Consider the following 15626-nt stretch of genomic DNA (forward strand, 5'->3'; position numbering starts at 1 on the left):
CATCCATTCCTTGCCAATCTTCTTCATGAAATACTTAGCATCCTGGGAAACATCTTTACATCTGAAGGAAAGGCCAATCTCTCTAAGTTCTGACCATCCGAATGCCCTGATTGACGTGTCATTTCTTTCATCAGTAAAGTTCCCTTCTCTGAAGAGTTTGACATGGAACTTTGAGAAGTTATCATGATTGTCTGCAAGATGGATCTCAGCACCCAGTATAGATCGGACATCAGCTCTGAATTGTGACAAATGTTCATACTTTTCTTTTGTCTGAGCCCTTTTTACCATCTCATCCACTTCCCTGGACACCTTTCTCTGTTCAGTATCTTGTTGAAATTTTTCTTTATTGATTCTTTCTGAAGTGTTCAAGGGAATGAAGGTGCTAAGATCTGCATCTCTGGCAGCTTTGGATTTTCTGGCTGGTGCCTTAGGCAAACCCTTGATCTTCTTTCTATATTCATGCTCCAGAGCAGTAGCATTACTCCTTACTTGTTGCTGGAGATCTTTCAACTCTTATCTTCTCTAGGCAATGAGATCCAGTATGCTCACACCATAGATTTCAGAATCATAGACTTGTTTATTTTGAGCATAAATGGATCGAATATAGACATCATCCAAGGCATCCAGACATTTCTTAAGCCTAGGATCATCCTTCATCTTTTTATATACTTCAATTTGAACGCCCAACCTGCCAGCGTTATAAGAATCCATAGTCCCATGCTTGGCCATATCTAACTGGTGAGAAATCAAGTCATCCTTCATATTCTTCTTGAAAATTTCAATCAAGATGCACTCTTGCTCTAGTCTTTTTGCCTTGGCCTCATCAGCAGAAACAGATTCTTCTTCTGCTTCATCTGTTGATTCACCAGACACCACTTGCTTTCTCTTTGTCTTTTTCATAGTGGTTGGGATGTCTAGGAACTCTTCAAACACTGGCTCACTAGCATCCGTACCAGCAACCTCTTCTTCAACTTGTCCACTGGCATCAATACCAGTGACATCCTTTCCAATCACATTCTTCCAGACTTCAATCTTCTTCTGAAGATCACCAACCTTTTCTTTTCCAGAACCTTCCCCCTTGGAAGCATCTCCAGATTGAAGATGATTCCACACCTGGTCCAGCTTATGTCTGTCAGCAGAATCAAAGGTTCGACCAGACACTGGAGCAATATTGTTCACAGTTTTCCTCAATTGCATCACTTCCTTTTTAATAATTTCAAGATCCTGAGGAAAGTGGCGAGGCAACTGGGTGTCAATCATCTTCATTACCTCAGACAACAACCCATCACGAAGATTTCTAAGGAGAGTTTCGGACACCTCTTCAGTAATTTCTTTCAGCATATCCCCCTTAAATTTTCGAACAACTTCATCACTGAGGGTGCTGACAACAGAGTTTTTCACCAGGGTTGGCCTGCTTTCCAGAGAGCTTATTCTGGTGGTCAAATTCTGAACCTCACCAGTCAGACTTGTCAGAGGTTGAACAACTTCGACTTTTATGGCAGTCTGAACAGCTGTCACCATATCCTCCTTGATTCCCTGGACTGCAACTTGTATAGATTTAGAGTTTTTATTTGTTGCCCCGACAAGTTCATCCAGCTTCTCAAAGACCATCTTCTCATTTCTAGCAGACATGTTTATTTCTGACATAAGATTATTAGAAATTGGAGATTTGAAGTCAGAAATAACTTGAGAAGAAGCCTGAAGTGATCTCTCCAGGTCCGCCACCTTATCAAAAAGGCCTTGGACCTCGGCTGAAGAAAAAGAGGAGAGACCACTGGAAGGATTGGTGATTCTGGTGATAGAAGATACTGGCAACACCCTTGTGATATTTTCAGTTGATTGGGTGACTGCCAGTGGTTCAGAAGTTTGAGGGGGTTGAATTTCTGGTGCAATTGGTGATTCAAAAGTTAAAGTTGTTGTTTGTTCTGGAAGAGGTGTTGGTGTATTTTCTGGAGGTGGAGGAGGCATATATGAAAGAATTGACTGGGAGACAGAATGGATGGTGCGATCAACTTCTTCTTCTCCCATAAAACTCATATTTACATCAAAGTCATTGTCTTCAGACAGTGGAGAATCAACCATATCCCAATCTGGGCCGGTTCCACCTGCCTGGTCCTCTACTTATGCATTCTCCACCCCTATATTCAAATCAATCTGAGTCCCTTGCTCCAGATTTTCTCTTTCAGCCTGCACAGCCTGTTCCCCCTCAACCTCTTCAACTATCAAGGACCCATCAGCAGCCATGATGTCCCCACTTCCAGCAGTTGAGACTGGTATAACTAGATGTGAGCCAAACCCTCTTTCTTCTTCACCACTTCCTTCTACAGGAACTGTGGAAGTGGTTGCTTGGGCAATCTCCTGAACAAGATCTCCAGAATCCAGATGAGAGAATTCTGGAAGAGATGATACCAAAACTCCGTCTCTCCTAAGACGACGAGTTCTGTTCCTTGGCCTGGTGGGATTAGGGGCTACCTTAGTAATGGGTAGCACCCTTTCAGCAGTGACAACTTCAATAGTTTCTTCATCACTTTGAGGCACACCAGCAGCCTCTTCATCTGGTGATGATGCATTTGCTTCTTCTTCTTGAATTCTGAACTAGTACAGCATCACCGATGGAATGTCAACCTCAATAAGAGATGAGGTCAACTGGTTGAGGTCCCTTAAATATTCGCATAATGAAAAATGAGTTGTATTTACAGAATACTCATTTTTTAAGGCCCTTCTGAATATAATGGACAAAAAATGAATGAAGGGAATGAAGGCTTTCCTGCTCTTGACCTTCAATCTATCCACCAGATCATTGAAGAATATCTGGGCAAAATCCACCCTATACCCATGCCATAGACAGTAGGCAATCTGGAGCTGCGTCTGGTTTATCTGGTCTAAGCCTCCAGAACTGCCACCCAAACATGCAACAAGGTGTGTGAAAAAATATCTCCATGAATTTGTCAGCCTGCTCATATATACAGTGCCCTTCCTGAGCAGCTGGCCACTCTCATCCACAATCTCAATGTGCCCCATCAACCTGCACACTTCCCTGGTATTGATGCCAGAAGGAATTTCAATGGGCATCTCATTTTCATCAGAGTAATTCATCCTCGGGGCATCTCTGAGGGAATCAACAGTAATTGTGAAGCTCTTGGTGCCTTGTTTTAGGGTGTAGTGGATGGATTCATCACTTTCCATATATACTGCAGTATACGAAAACTCACAGAGATAGTCATGGTACATGTTGCCCGGATTCAAAGTAAGGGCACCATATAAGGGACTGCTCAAGAAAAAGGTATTTAACCTTCCAATAATAGATGTTGCCGAGTGATTTGTTGAGAGTTTGGCCATCCAATTGTTCATATTGATTCTGATGGCATCGGCAGAAAGAGAGATGTGATTGGCCCTTATAACATTGTCAGGAGGAGCATAGTTTGTGGCTAACAGATTTTTGAGAGATTGTTTAGGAGCCATTGAAATTAATGAAAGTGAAACTGAATGAATTTAAGATTGATAAAGGAAATTTAAGAAGAGAGATGATGATGATTGGTGAGTAAATGAAGAAGGAAATAAATGAAGGAATTTTGAAGATTTGGGAGTAAATGATTTTCGAGATGAAACTGAATGTGAAGGTAAATATGGGTATTTATAGAGGAAAGAGAAAATGGAATTCAAAATGGTAATTTTGAAAAATTTCAAAACAGTTTTGATCGGTTTTGACATCCGCATTTAATGTTTCCCATCACACATAAATGTATGACGGTTAACAGCCCACAAAAATTACCAACTTGCACTTTTTGTCTTCCCAAGGTAACAAAACCATCATTTGAAGTTGAAAAAGTCATGCCACGTAAGGTGAATAGTAACTGTCCAGAAAAAAAATTTGTATGGTTGGCATGCACTAGTATCAAGTATTAAAAAAAATATATGACTTGACATACAAAGACTCATTTCAATGCATCTGGAGGTTGACTGGACACTCCAGTTTCACTGGTGGATTAGGCTAGTAGAACATGCACTGATGGTACACTGGAGGGACACTCCAGTAAGTACCCAGATTAGACCATTCTGGTAATCCTCAAACACGCACATCAACTAATATAAACAAATGAGAGGAACACATTTACAAAGCGACTGAAGTCACTTTAAACATGCACATCAACTTATCCAATATTAATGAGAGGGACACATTTAAAAGGTACAAGAAACATTTTCCAGGAAAATTTGTCTAGTGAGAAAATAAATTTATAAATTCCCCCTGAAACTTAGATATAAAAAAAATGTGGTCTTTCCCCCTGGAATGGTGATCCATAAATCTATCAATGTAAAGATAGTATCACAAAGGCGTTCGATATCTTTACTGGTATAAATTTATAAATCTGAAATCAAAGAACCCTGCCAGTGTCACAAAGGCGTTCATAACAAAGTTCCAGATTAAGGGTTCAACATTCCCAACTCACTGACAAGATTTTGAAAAGTTTTCTCATCCAAAGGTTTTGTAAATATGTCAGCAAGTTGTTTGTCAGTGTGAATTTCAACATCATTTTTCATTACATGATCACGAATAAAATGATACCTGACATCAATGTGTTTCGTCTTGGAATGCATGACTGGATTGTTTGAGATAGCGATGGCACTGGTATTATCACAAAAGATAGGAGTCTTTGAATACTTAATACCATAATCAAGCAACTGGTGCTTCATCCAGAGTATCTGAGCACAACAACTAGCTGCAGATACATATTCTACTTCAGCAGTGGATAAAGAGACTAAAGTTTGCTTTTTACTGGTCCAGCTCACCAGTTTGCCACCAAGGAAATGACATCCACTAGTAGTGGATTTCCTGTCTATCTTACAACCTGCATGATCTGAATCTGAATAACCCATTAGATCTAAGCCTGAGCCTTTGGAATACCAAAGACCCAAACTGGGAGTACGCTTAAGGTACTTCAGAATGCGCTTAACAGCCGCCAGATGAGATTCTTTTGGGTTAGACTGATATCTGGCACAAAGACATGTTGCAAACATTATATCTGGTCTACTGGCAGTTAAATACATTAGTGAACCAATCATGCCTCTATAGGTAGCGGTGTTCACTGGCTTCCCAACAGGGTTTGAATCTATTGTTAAAGGTGTAGAAATTGGAGTTGATTTTGAAGGTGAAGAATTCATATAGAATTTTCTTAAAATATCTCTAACATATTTTTCTTGATTAATAAACATACCATCACTAGTTTGTTTAATCTGGAGTCCAAGAAAAAAAGTTAATTCACCCATCAAACTCATTTCAAGTTTTGAAGACATAATTTTCAAAAATTCCTTGCACAAAGATTCATCAGTAGAACAAAAAATAATATCATCAACATAAACTTGTACCAATAGAAGATTACCTCTTTCACGAAGAATAAATAAGGTATTGTCAATTGCACCTCTTTTGAAACCCTTTTCTGATAAGTGTTTGGTCAGAGTATCATACCAGGCTCGAGGGGCTTGTCTGAGGCCATACAGTGCCTTGTCCAGAGGATATACCCAATGTGGATGCTTTTCATCAATGAAGCCTGGAGGTTGCTTGACATAAACTTCTTCTTCTAATTTTCCATTCAAAAATGCACTCTTTACGTCCATCTGGTAGACCTTGAACTTATGATCTGCAGCAAATGCTAAAAACATTCTGATGGCTTCTAATCTTGCTACTGGTGCAAATGATTCTTCAAAGTCAAGGTCTGTCTGAACGTACCCTTGTGCCACCAATCTGGCCTTATTTCTGATCACATGTCCGTCTTCATCAACCTTATTCCTGAAGACCCATCTGATTCCAATTGGTTCTTTCTTGCCAACTTGAGGAGGAACCAGATTCCAAACTTTCTTTCATTCGAACTGGTGAAGCTCTTCTTGCATAGCAATCACCCAGCTTGGATTTTCCATTGCCTCGTCAATCTTCTTCGGTTCAATCAGTGATAAGAAGCTGACATATAAACATTGTTCATTGGAGGTACTTCTGGTCTGAACCCCTCTACAAGAGTCACCCATAATCTGGTTGATTGGGTGAGCTTTTGTCCACTTAGAGTTTTGACCAGGATTGTTTCTGACAACAATATCAGTGCAAGAATTCAATTGATTTTCTGGAATGGGATCTTGCCAGACAACTTCAACATCTTCATCAGAATCTGTAAGATCACGATTTGCATCATAAAATTCTTCATTTAAAGGCATTTCTTGAATTACTGGCTCAAAATCAGTTGGATCTGATACTGGTGGTGTAATACGAACATCTGATCCAATAACAAGTTCAGAGGGTAGTTTGAAACTTATTGAAGGATAAAATGAAGTATTACTGGGAGGTTTTTCGATTTGCACTGGTTCCAAGTCAAGATGACTGGAAACATCTTCACATGAATCTTTATTGTAGTTGATAGGATCAGATTCACTAAAGATAATTGGATTTTTTGGGGAAGAATTAAGGGTTGACGTTTTATTGATTGCTTCATTTGACTCATCAAATGTGACATGAATTGACTCCTGGACCTTTTCCAGTCTTTTGTTGTAGACTCTGAAGGCTTTGCGAATGGCTGAATATCCTAAGAAATATCCTTCATCAGCTTTGGCATCAAATTTGCCTAACTGACTGGAGTCATTCAGGATGTATACGGGACATCCAAAAACGTGAAAATAACCATTATTTGGTTTTCTATTTCTTAATATTTCATAGGATGTCTTCTTGTGTCTCTTCACATATACTGAGCGATTCTGGGTGTGGCAAGCAGTTGCAATTGCTTCAGCCAAGTACATTTTAGGAAGACCAGATTCAACAAGCATACTCCTAGCAGCTTCTATCAGCGTTCTGTTCTTTCTTTCTACAACTCCATTCTGCTCTGGAGTGTGTGCTGATGAGAGATTCTGGGAGATGCCAGTGCCAGTGCAGAATTTCTCCAAAGTTGCATTCTGGAATTCTGTTCCATTATCACTTCTTAACTGACACACCTTTCGCTTATATTTGAGTTCAATTTGCTTGATAAGAGCGATGACTTCAGCAGCAGATTCATTCTTTGATCTAAGAAATATTACCCAATAATATCTGGAGTATTCATCAACAATTACCAGGGTATATTTCTTACCAGCACGAGTCTGAATATTCACTGGACCAAAAGGTCCATATGAAGCATATGAAGAGGTTCAGATATGCTAAAATTTTGTTTTGTCTTGAAACTGGTGCGTTTCTGCTTACCCATCTCACATCCTGGACATGGCCTTTCCTTTTTGAAGGAGACAAAAGGTATCCCATCTGCAAGTTGTTTTCTGGACAACTTGTTAATATTTTTGAAATTTAAATGGGATAACCTTTTATGCCATAGCCAGTTTGTGTCTTCATCAGCCTTGATATAGAAACACTGCTTTTAAGGAGAGCTTTCCATATCCATCACGTACACATTTCCTTTTCTGGGAGCAATCAGTACTACCTTCCAATCCTTATTAAATACGATGCCTTGAGAGATGTTAAATAACACTTGGTAGCCATCATCACACAACTGGCTCACACTTATGAGGTTATATTTCAAACCATTTACATAAGCCACCCGTCTCAATTTGACTTGACCATTATTCAGAACACCACATCCCTCAGTCTTTCCAGAACCATCATTCCCAAAAGTAATAGAGGGTCTGTCTGAAACTACGAACTCCTCTAGCAGGGTCTTACATCCAATCATTGTCCTGCCAGCAGCGCTATCAAGATACCAAGTATATTTCTTTCGATCACCCTGCACATCCACCAGATTATTAGTTTAAAGGTTTGCGAACCCATCGACTGATGGGTTCTATGGATCCACAAGGATGGATCCCAGCTGGTATCTGGTTGATTTCACTTTCAAAAATAGTGGGTTTCTCAGTAAACACCACTGAAACTGACAATTTTAAAACCTTTTTCTTTTTCTTATCAACAGGTGTACTCGATTTTTCTTTCTTGGAAAAAGGTTTTGTATTTTGTTTAGGGCCAGATGAAGTACCCTCAAAATTGTTAATTCTTGCATTGCAACTTTGAACTTGACGAGCCAGTAGTTGAAACTGACCCTCCAGCCTTAACAAAATAGTTTCTTCAAATGACACCTTAGCCTTTCTAGATGACTGTACTTTTGGCTTAGGTGGAGGAACAACATTTTTCTTTTTCTGAACCTGGGGTTCTTTAGAAGATGATTGAGGCAAAGGTTTATTTTGCTTAACCTTCTTGACTGGAGTATTCATCTGGGGAGCTCCTGTCTTAACCTCAGACAATTGAACAGGAGGAGTAATACAAGTTTTGGGTGTTGTTGGTTCATCATAAATAGTGTTAGGTTTTAACACTTCAGTCAATCGGTCAACAACAGGTATTAATGCAGCAGCATTGACATCACCCCCCAGATATGCACGTTTTTGGGAGGGGTACTGGTTACGTGCAGCATCATACGGTTTCTTGGTCTCAAGCTATGACTGGATAACGTGTTTTTCTTTTGTTAAAATATTTTCCAGTTCTTCTTTTTCCTGGACCAGTTGTTCAGTAACCAAAACTTGTGCTTTAAAAGCGAGTTCAATATCTTACAATTCTTTTAACTTTGATTGTAAATTTGCCATTTCAGAAAAATCTGTTTCAAAAGTGTTTGACATTTCTGAACGAATAGTTTTCACAAAATTTAAATCAGAGTTTAAAGCTTCAGCAATGTCCAATTTTAATTCAGGATCATTTTCTTTGTCATAGTCAATTACCTTTTTGATAACAATGTTCACCCATCTTCCAGATGTGACATCTTCCTTTACCAAATGCTCTTCATCAGCCAGAGCCATATAACAACAATCTTTTTTCTCTTCATCATCAATTGATGAGTCATCAGAGGGAACCCATTCTTCTTCAGCCACCATGCATTTATTATTATCTTTTTCTGTAGTCATGAGAGCAATTTGAGCCTTAAGCTTATTGTATTTTAATCTGTAGCTATCATTAGGCTTGTTATAAGAAGTTGATAGACCAGATTGAGAGACAAACTGATTGGACTTGCACTCTTTCATGAAATGACCTTTTCTGCCACACTTAAAGCATGTCAGATTAGTCTTGTCAGTGGAAGAACATGTCTTCAAATAAAGTCACATGATAGTGACTTGTCTTCAAATTAACCAACCACCTTTACATGAGTGTAAGGCTTTTAACAAAGGACACATGGATTGTCCGGGTAAAGGTATGTAAAGGCATAAAATCAATTCCTCGTAATCAGTGTTCAGACTTGTAAGGTCTAGAACACTGACAAGAACTCCAGTCAGGAGATCTGATAAGTCTTCCAGTGAGCTCCGCTATTTGTTAGACTTTTTTCTTCAGACTTCAGTCTTCGACTTCAGTGAGAATGTTCTTCAGTGGAAAGATCTTGACTGGTCCAGTGAACAAATCTGGTGGAATCCAGATTCCTTTACAAGTAAGTTGTTCACTAGTCTTCACATAATTTCTGGACAAATCTTTAGAAGGCTCCAGTAGTCACGTCTGGAGCGATTTCAGTAAATCTGGACCTAACAATATGGTTGACAGCATTCAAGGGGACTAGGTAAGTTCCTTTGAAATGCTTGATAAGGTAAGTTAAGATGTTACTTTATCCAACTGCTTTATGCACTTTTGTACTTTAATCATAGACAAATGATATTGTCTGTATAAAGCTGCATAAAGCAAAAAGGTATTCCTCGTAAACAGTGTAAAACATTCTAAAGGTAGACTGATATTCTCCAGTTTCTATCTGTGTAGAATGCCAACTGGGCTTCGCTGTCATTGTCATTCCCTATCTTCCACTTGTTATCTTCGAAGTCAATTGGAATGTCTTCAGTTCTGATCAGATCTCAACTGAAGGAAGTCTTCAGTTGCATTAACTGTACGTTGCAACTAGACTTCAATATATTTCTGGACAAATCTTCTGGTCTCCAGATACAACTGGAGACTGGCCAGTTTTAGTCGAAATTGGTCCTAACATTGCTTCAAAGGTGAAGAATATCGATGGGAAGTTAAGGCAGTCGGTTCGTTCGATATTAAAAAACCCTAATAGGGTTTCTACAGATAATAAAGTTGCTGATGTGCCTTTGGTGAATAAAGTTCTGAACAAAGCAGTTGTCGAATCACCAGGTAGTGGTTCTACCACTACTAAAACTCCTGTTGATTCTAATTGTGACAAGATACTTGTTGATTAGCAGATTGGTAGTGTTGGGTCTTGCGATACAATTTTAAAACTCAATGATGATAGTTCTTTTAAAGAACATTCTGCTGAAAGAAGCCCAACTAAAGTCTCATTTAAAATAGGTGATGAAGTTGTTTCAAGTGGGTCTGGTGTGGAGTCTCTAAATAAAATGAAGGATATACCCAAATCAGACTCTGAAGCGGGTGCTATTCCAACGAACATTGTTCATTCTCCAGCTCAGCAGTCTTAATCTATGTCTTATGCTAAGGTTGTTCAATCTGAACAGAAGGTACCTAAGGTTAATTTTCGCTCCTTAGAAGTAAATTCATCGGTTGAGGGTGTTGATATTGTTATTCCTTTGGAGTCTGTAAAGGAGATTAATAGTAGGTTTGAGAATACCTTGTATGGTTATTTTTTGGGTAAACGAAATGCATTTCCAGTGGCTGAGAATTATGTTAAAAACACGTGGGCCAAATATGGTATGCAAAAAATTATGATAAATGCTTAGGTTTTTTCTTTTTTAAGTTTAATTCGAAGAAGGGAATGGAAACTGTTTTGAAGCAAGGACCGTGGATAATTAGGGGGATTCCTATGTTCTTAAATGTATGGGATCAATTTTCATGTCTCACTAAAAAAGAACTGAATTTGGTTCTTGTTTGGATTAAATTGCATAATGTTCCCTGGTGGCATATACGGAAGATGGGTTAAGCATGCTAGCTACTAAAGTTGGGAAACCTATTACACTTGATGCTTACACGAGTAGTATATGTTTTGATTCTTGGGGAAGACATAACTATTCCCGTGCTCTTGTTGAGCTTAGTTCAGAAAAAGACTTGAAATCTGAAATTTATATTGCTATCCCTTCGATTAATGGTGAAGACTTTTCTAAGGTCTCTGTGAAAGTTGAATATGAGTGGGAGCCCCCGAGATGTGCTGAGTGTAAAATATTTGGTCTTTTGGATTCGCATTGTCCAAAGAAAGCTCCTTGTGTAACCGAGAATAAACAGGATTCGGGGGTGAAGGATGATGCGCTTATTTAAGTTGTGAGTAAGAAAGGGAAAGCGAAACTAGACCAGAATGCGAGGCAAGTTGCTGGTGTTCATCTTACTAAACCAAAGCCTCATTTTATTTATAGAGTGAAACAAAAGGCTGATCAGTCTCAGTCTACAAAGGGTGGAGCGTCGGCGTCCAAGGTGAATATGAATGTTCCTTTAAAGAACTCTTATGATTTACTTAATGATTATAGAATACATGATGAACCTTTACTTCAAGAAGTAGACCCTAAGGTTCTACCTGATAAGGAAATTTCAGAAACGGGAGGGGCTGTTGTTGATAGTGACGATGAGGAGGTGATCATGGTGTACGATGAAACTGCTGATTTTATGGCTAGACCTACTTCGGAGGGGGTAAGCACTCCCGTTATTGATGTTTCTCATGTATAACATTGCTTCATGGAATATTAGGGGGCTGAACCAAACCCCTAAACAGAATGAGGTTCATCAGGTTATTGTAGATAATCATTTGTATGTTTGCTCGATTTTGGAGTCTCATGTTATGCGTGCCTAGATAGATTCTATTTGTTCGAGTGTCTTTCCCAATTGGAGATGGTCTTCGAATGGAGCTGTTTGTTCGAAAAGCTCTCGTATTATTCTTGGATGGAATCCAGATATTGTTGACCTTTTGGTCTTAGCACAGTCTGATCAGGTTTTCCATGCACAAATTCGGTTCAAAAAAGATAATAAAATGCTCGTGTGTTCTTTCGTGTACGCACATGATAAGTATACTGATAGACGTCGATTGTGGAAGGATCTTTTTATGTATAAGTTGTTTGTTGCTAACAGGCCTTGGTGTATGTTGGGTGATTTTAATCCGGCACTTAATCTTGAGGATAAAGCTACCGGTTCTTCTTCTGTTGATATCTCTATGCGTGAATTTAAGGAGTGTATTGATGTTATTGAAATGTCAGATGTTAACATGTCTGGCTTACATTTTACTTGGATTCAAAAACCTCATGGTAGTGGCTAATTTATAATTTTCTGATTTGTTTATCGCTGCTAATGCATTTTTTCAGCCATATCGAACTTCAGATCATTCTCCTGCTGTTTTAAAGATTCAATTGAATAGTACTTCAGATCGAAAGCCTTTTAAATTTACAAATCTACTTTTGCATCATGATAATTTCTTGCCGAGTGTGGAAAAGGCTTGGAATGAAGAGGTAAAAGGAGTTTAGATGTTTCGGTTGGTTTAAAAACTTAAGAGTTTAAAGAAACCACTTCGCAAATTATTATACGATAAATGTAACCTTCATTCTAAGGTTACTAAGCTCAGGGCTGAATTGGATGAGGTTCAAAAGGCGTTGGATGGTGACCCTACTAATGTTGCACTGCGTGAGGAAGCTATTGCATATTTGAATACCTATAAAGGGGCTGTTTTAGATGAAGAGCGATTTCTTAAGCATAAGGCAAAAATCAATTGGTTAAGGGTTGGGGATTCGAATTCAGCTTACTTTCATAAAGTAGTGAAGAGTCGAGTTGCCAGAGGTCGTATTGATTCTATCACGGATGCTCATGGGACTCGACATGATGGTAATTCTGTTCCACAGGTTTTTGTCGATCATTATGTTAACTTTTTGGGTAAAACCGGTGTTACGCAGCCTTTATTAGTTCATGGACTATTTACTCGAAAGATCTCTGAAGCTCAAGGTATTCAAATGATTCGTGATGTTACTGATGAAGAAGTGAAGGACTCGATGTTCTCAATGGAAGATGATAAGGCGCCAGGTCCTGATGGTTTTTCAGCAGCGTTTTATAAAGCATCTTGGAATTTAGTGGGGAATGACGTGATCAGGGATGTAAAAACTTTTTTCTTGTCTGGTAAACTTCTCAAAGAGGTCAACCACACTGTAATTTCGTTGCTCCCTAAGCTTAGTTCTCCAAGTCGGGTTAATGATTTCCGTCTTATTTCGCTTTGCAATGTTATTTTTAAGTGTATCACTAAGATCATTGCAAATCGTATAAAGGATTACTTGGATGTGTTAATAGATATTAATCAGTCTGTGTTTGTACCGAGTAGGAGAATTACTGATAATATCTTATTAACACAAGAATTAATGCATAATTATCATTTGGATAGAGGACCTCCCCGTTGCGCCTTTAAAGTAGACATTCATAAAGCTTATGATACGGTGGATTGGGATTTTTTGAAAGTTATTTTAATTAATTATGGGTTTCCTCATTAAATGACAGCTTGGATTATGGAATGTGTTGCTACGACTTATTTTTCTATTAGCATAAATGGTTCGCTTCTTGGCTTCTTTAAAGGAAAGAGAGGGTTGCGTCAGGGTGATCTTTTGTCGCCATATTTATTCACACTTGTTATGGAGGTGTTATCTTTGTTATTTCAGCGCAAGATTCGTGATTCTGGAATTTTTAGCTATCATAAATATTGTGATGAATTAAGCATCACAAATCTTTGTTTCGCTGATGATTTGCTTATTTTTTTACGTGGTGATGTGCAATCAGCAAAAGTGGTTTGGGAGAGCTTGGAGGAGTTTAAATTTGCTTCTAGTCTTGCACCTAGTCTTCCTAAGAGTACAACCTACTTTTGTAATGTCTTGAATCATGTTAAGCTCTCTATTCTAGATGTCCTACCATTTGAGGAGGGTAAGTTGCCAGTTAAGTACCTTGGTGTTCCATTGAGAGAATCCATAATCGGATCAACAATTGGAAAAGCAAGTTCTTATCATTTGCAGGTCGACTTCAGCTTATACAAACTGTGCTTTCATCCATGTATGTATACTGGTCATCAGTGTTTATTCTACCAGCTAGAGTCACTGCTGAAATTGAACAGATGCTGCGAGGATTTTTATGGAGTCAAGGTTCGTTGGAAAAAGGTAAAGCTAAGGTAGCCTGGGATGTCGTGTCTCTTCCAAACCAAGAAGGTGGCTTGGGTATCCGCAACTTAGATATCTATAATGTTGTACTTATGGTAGCCCATATTTGGAATCTGTTAGCTTTAAAGGAATCCCTATGGGTCAAGTGGATATATATACATAGACTAAGGGGAAGAAGTTTTTGGGAAGTGCCTTTACGGGGTAACTTGTCCTGGAGTTGGAGAAAACTGTTACAAATTCGACCTATTGTCCGTAAGCAATTCTGGTTTATGTTTGGTAATGGGCAAAACGTCTCAGCATGGTACGATAACTGGGCAGAATGTTGCCCGCTCGTCAATAATGTCACACATCGGATGATCAGAGACACAGGCTACAGTTTGCATACCAAAGTGGCTGATATTGTGGATAATGGATTGTGGAAGTTATCGGCACATTGGGATCAGCAAGTTTTACAAAATAACGTTCCTGTTTTGCAGGATAATTCAGCTGATATTTTAAAATGGCGTTCAAATGCAGGAAGTCTTGACTGTTTTTCTGTCTCATTAGCATGGGAAGATTTACGCAACAGGGCTCCTTTGGTTGATTGGTATAGCATTGTTTGATTCAAACAATGTATCCGTAAGCACTCCTTTTTGTTGTGGCTCGTGCTCAAAAGAAAGTTAAAGACTCAAGATTTACTACAGCAATGGGATATTCAGCATAATTCTTTGGCATCGCTATGTGTATTTTGCAATTCGCAACCGGATTCGCACTCTCATTTGTTTTTCGAATGTCCATATGCGACCAGAGTGTAGAAAGCAGTTAACATAGCTGCGGGTATAACTCAAAATCTAGTTTCAGTAGATGATATTGTTCATGATCTCCTTCCTTTTGCAAAGAAAATTTCAGTGACTAGCGTCGTGTCAAAGCTTGCTTTAAGAATAACAAGAATAACATGATCTCCTTCCTTTGGCAGGTACGATTTATATGATTTGGCAAGAAAGTAATATTAGACTTTTCAAGCAACAGAAGAAACATGAGAACCAACTAGTTGAAGTTATTGTTTCCATTATTCTCCTTAAATTGGTGTCGTTGCGGTTTAAGAATAACAAGAGAACGGAAGCTGCTTTGACCCATTGGAAGTTGTCTCCTTCATTACTTGCTATAACGTAGCATTTGATTGCGCCTATCTAGTTTCAGTTTTATGTATGTTTATTGTGTCATCAGGCTGGATAGGCTAGGAAAGGAAGTGGCATATCACTTCGCTTTATTTTGTTTGATTTTTGGTTGTTGCTATAAAGCGTGTACATGTAATAGTCGATATGACATTCAGTCATGATATGACTGAACCTTTATTGATTTTGGGTATAATACATACTAACCGGGGTACTTCCATACCCTCTTACCTCCCAAAAAAAAAAAACAAATCCTTGAACTCTAATTATCACATTCCTAAAAAAGTAGACCATCTAATCTTCCCATTCTATAGTCCCTAACTCTTTACTAGCATATCTTGTCTGATAATCTAAGGGAAGTATATTCATTTCTGCTCTAGCATCTATAAATGTCCTACATCCTAAATTTCCTCG

The 15626-nt window shown here is 38.6% G+C and overlaps 1 protein-coding gene across 1 annotated transcript; it reads left to right on the plus strand.

The window, feature by feature from the left end:
- Positions 1-13404: 13404 nt before the first annotated feature.
- Positions 13405-14660, plus strand: LOC122610275. The gene is made up of 2 exons (XM_043783273.1): positions 13405-13828; positions 13918-14660. The coding sequence occupies exons 1-2, from the start codon at positions 13405-13407 to the stop codon at positions 14658-14660; spliced, it is 1167 nt and encodes a 388-aa protein (XP_043639208.1).
- The last annotated feature ends 966 nt before the right edge of the window (positions 14661-15626 follow it).

The sequence above is a fragment of the Erigeron canadensis genome, chromosome 8 (genome assembly GCF_010389155.1).
Source record: "Erigeron canadensis isolate Cc75 chromosome 8, C_canadensis_v1, whole genome shotgun sequence".
In the NCBI taxonomy this organism is placed as follows: Eukaryota; Viridiplantae; Streptophyta; class Magnoliopsida; order Asterales; family Asteraceae; genus Erigeron; species Erigeron canadensis.

Coding starts and splice junctions, on each gene's coding strand:
- LOC122610275 (XM_043783273.1), top strand. CDS start 13,405: ATGACAGCTTGGATTATGGAATGTGTTGCTACGACTTATTTTTCTATT. Junction 13,829..13,917: donor TGTCCTACCATTTGAGGAGG/GTAAGTTGCCAG, acceptor TATCATTTGCAG/GTCGACTTCAGCTTATACAA.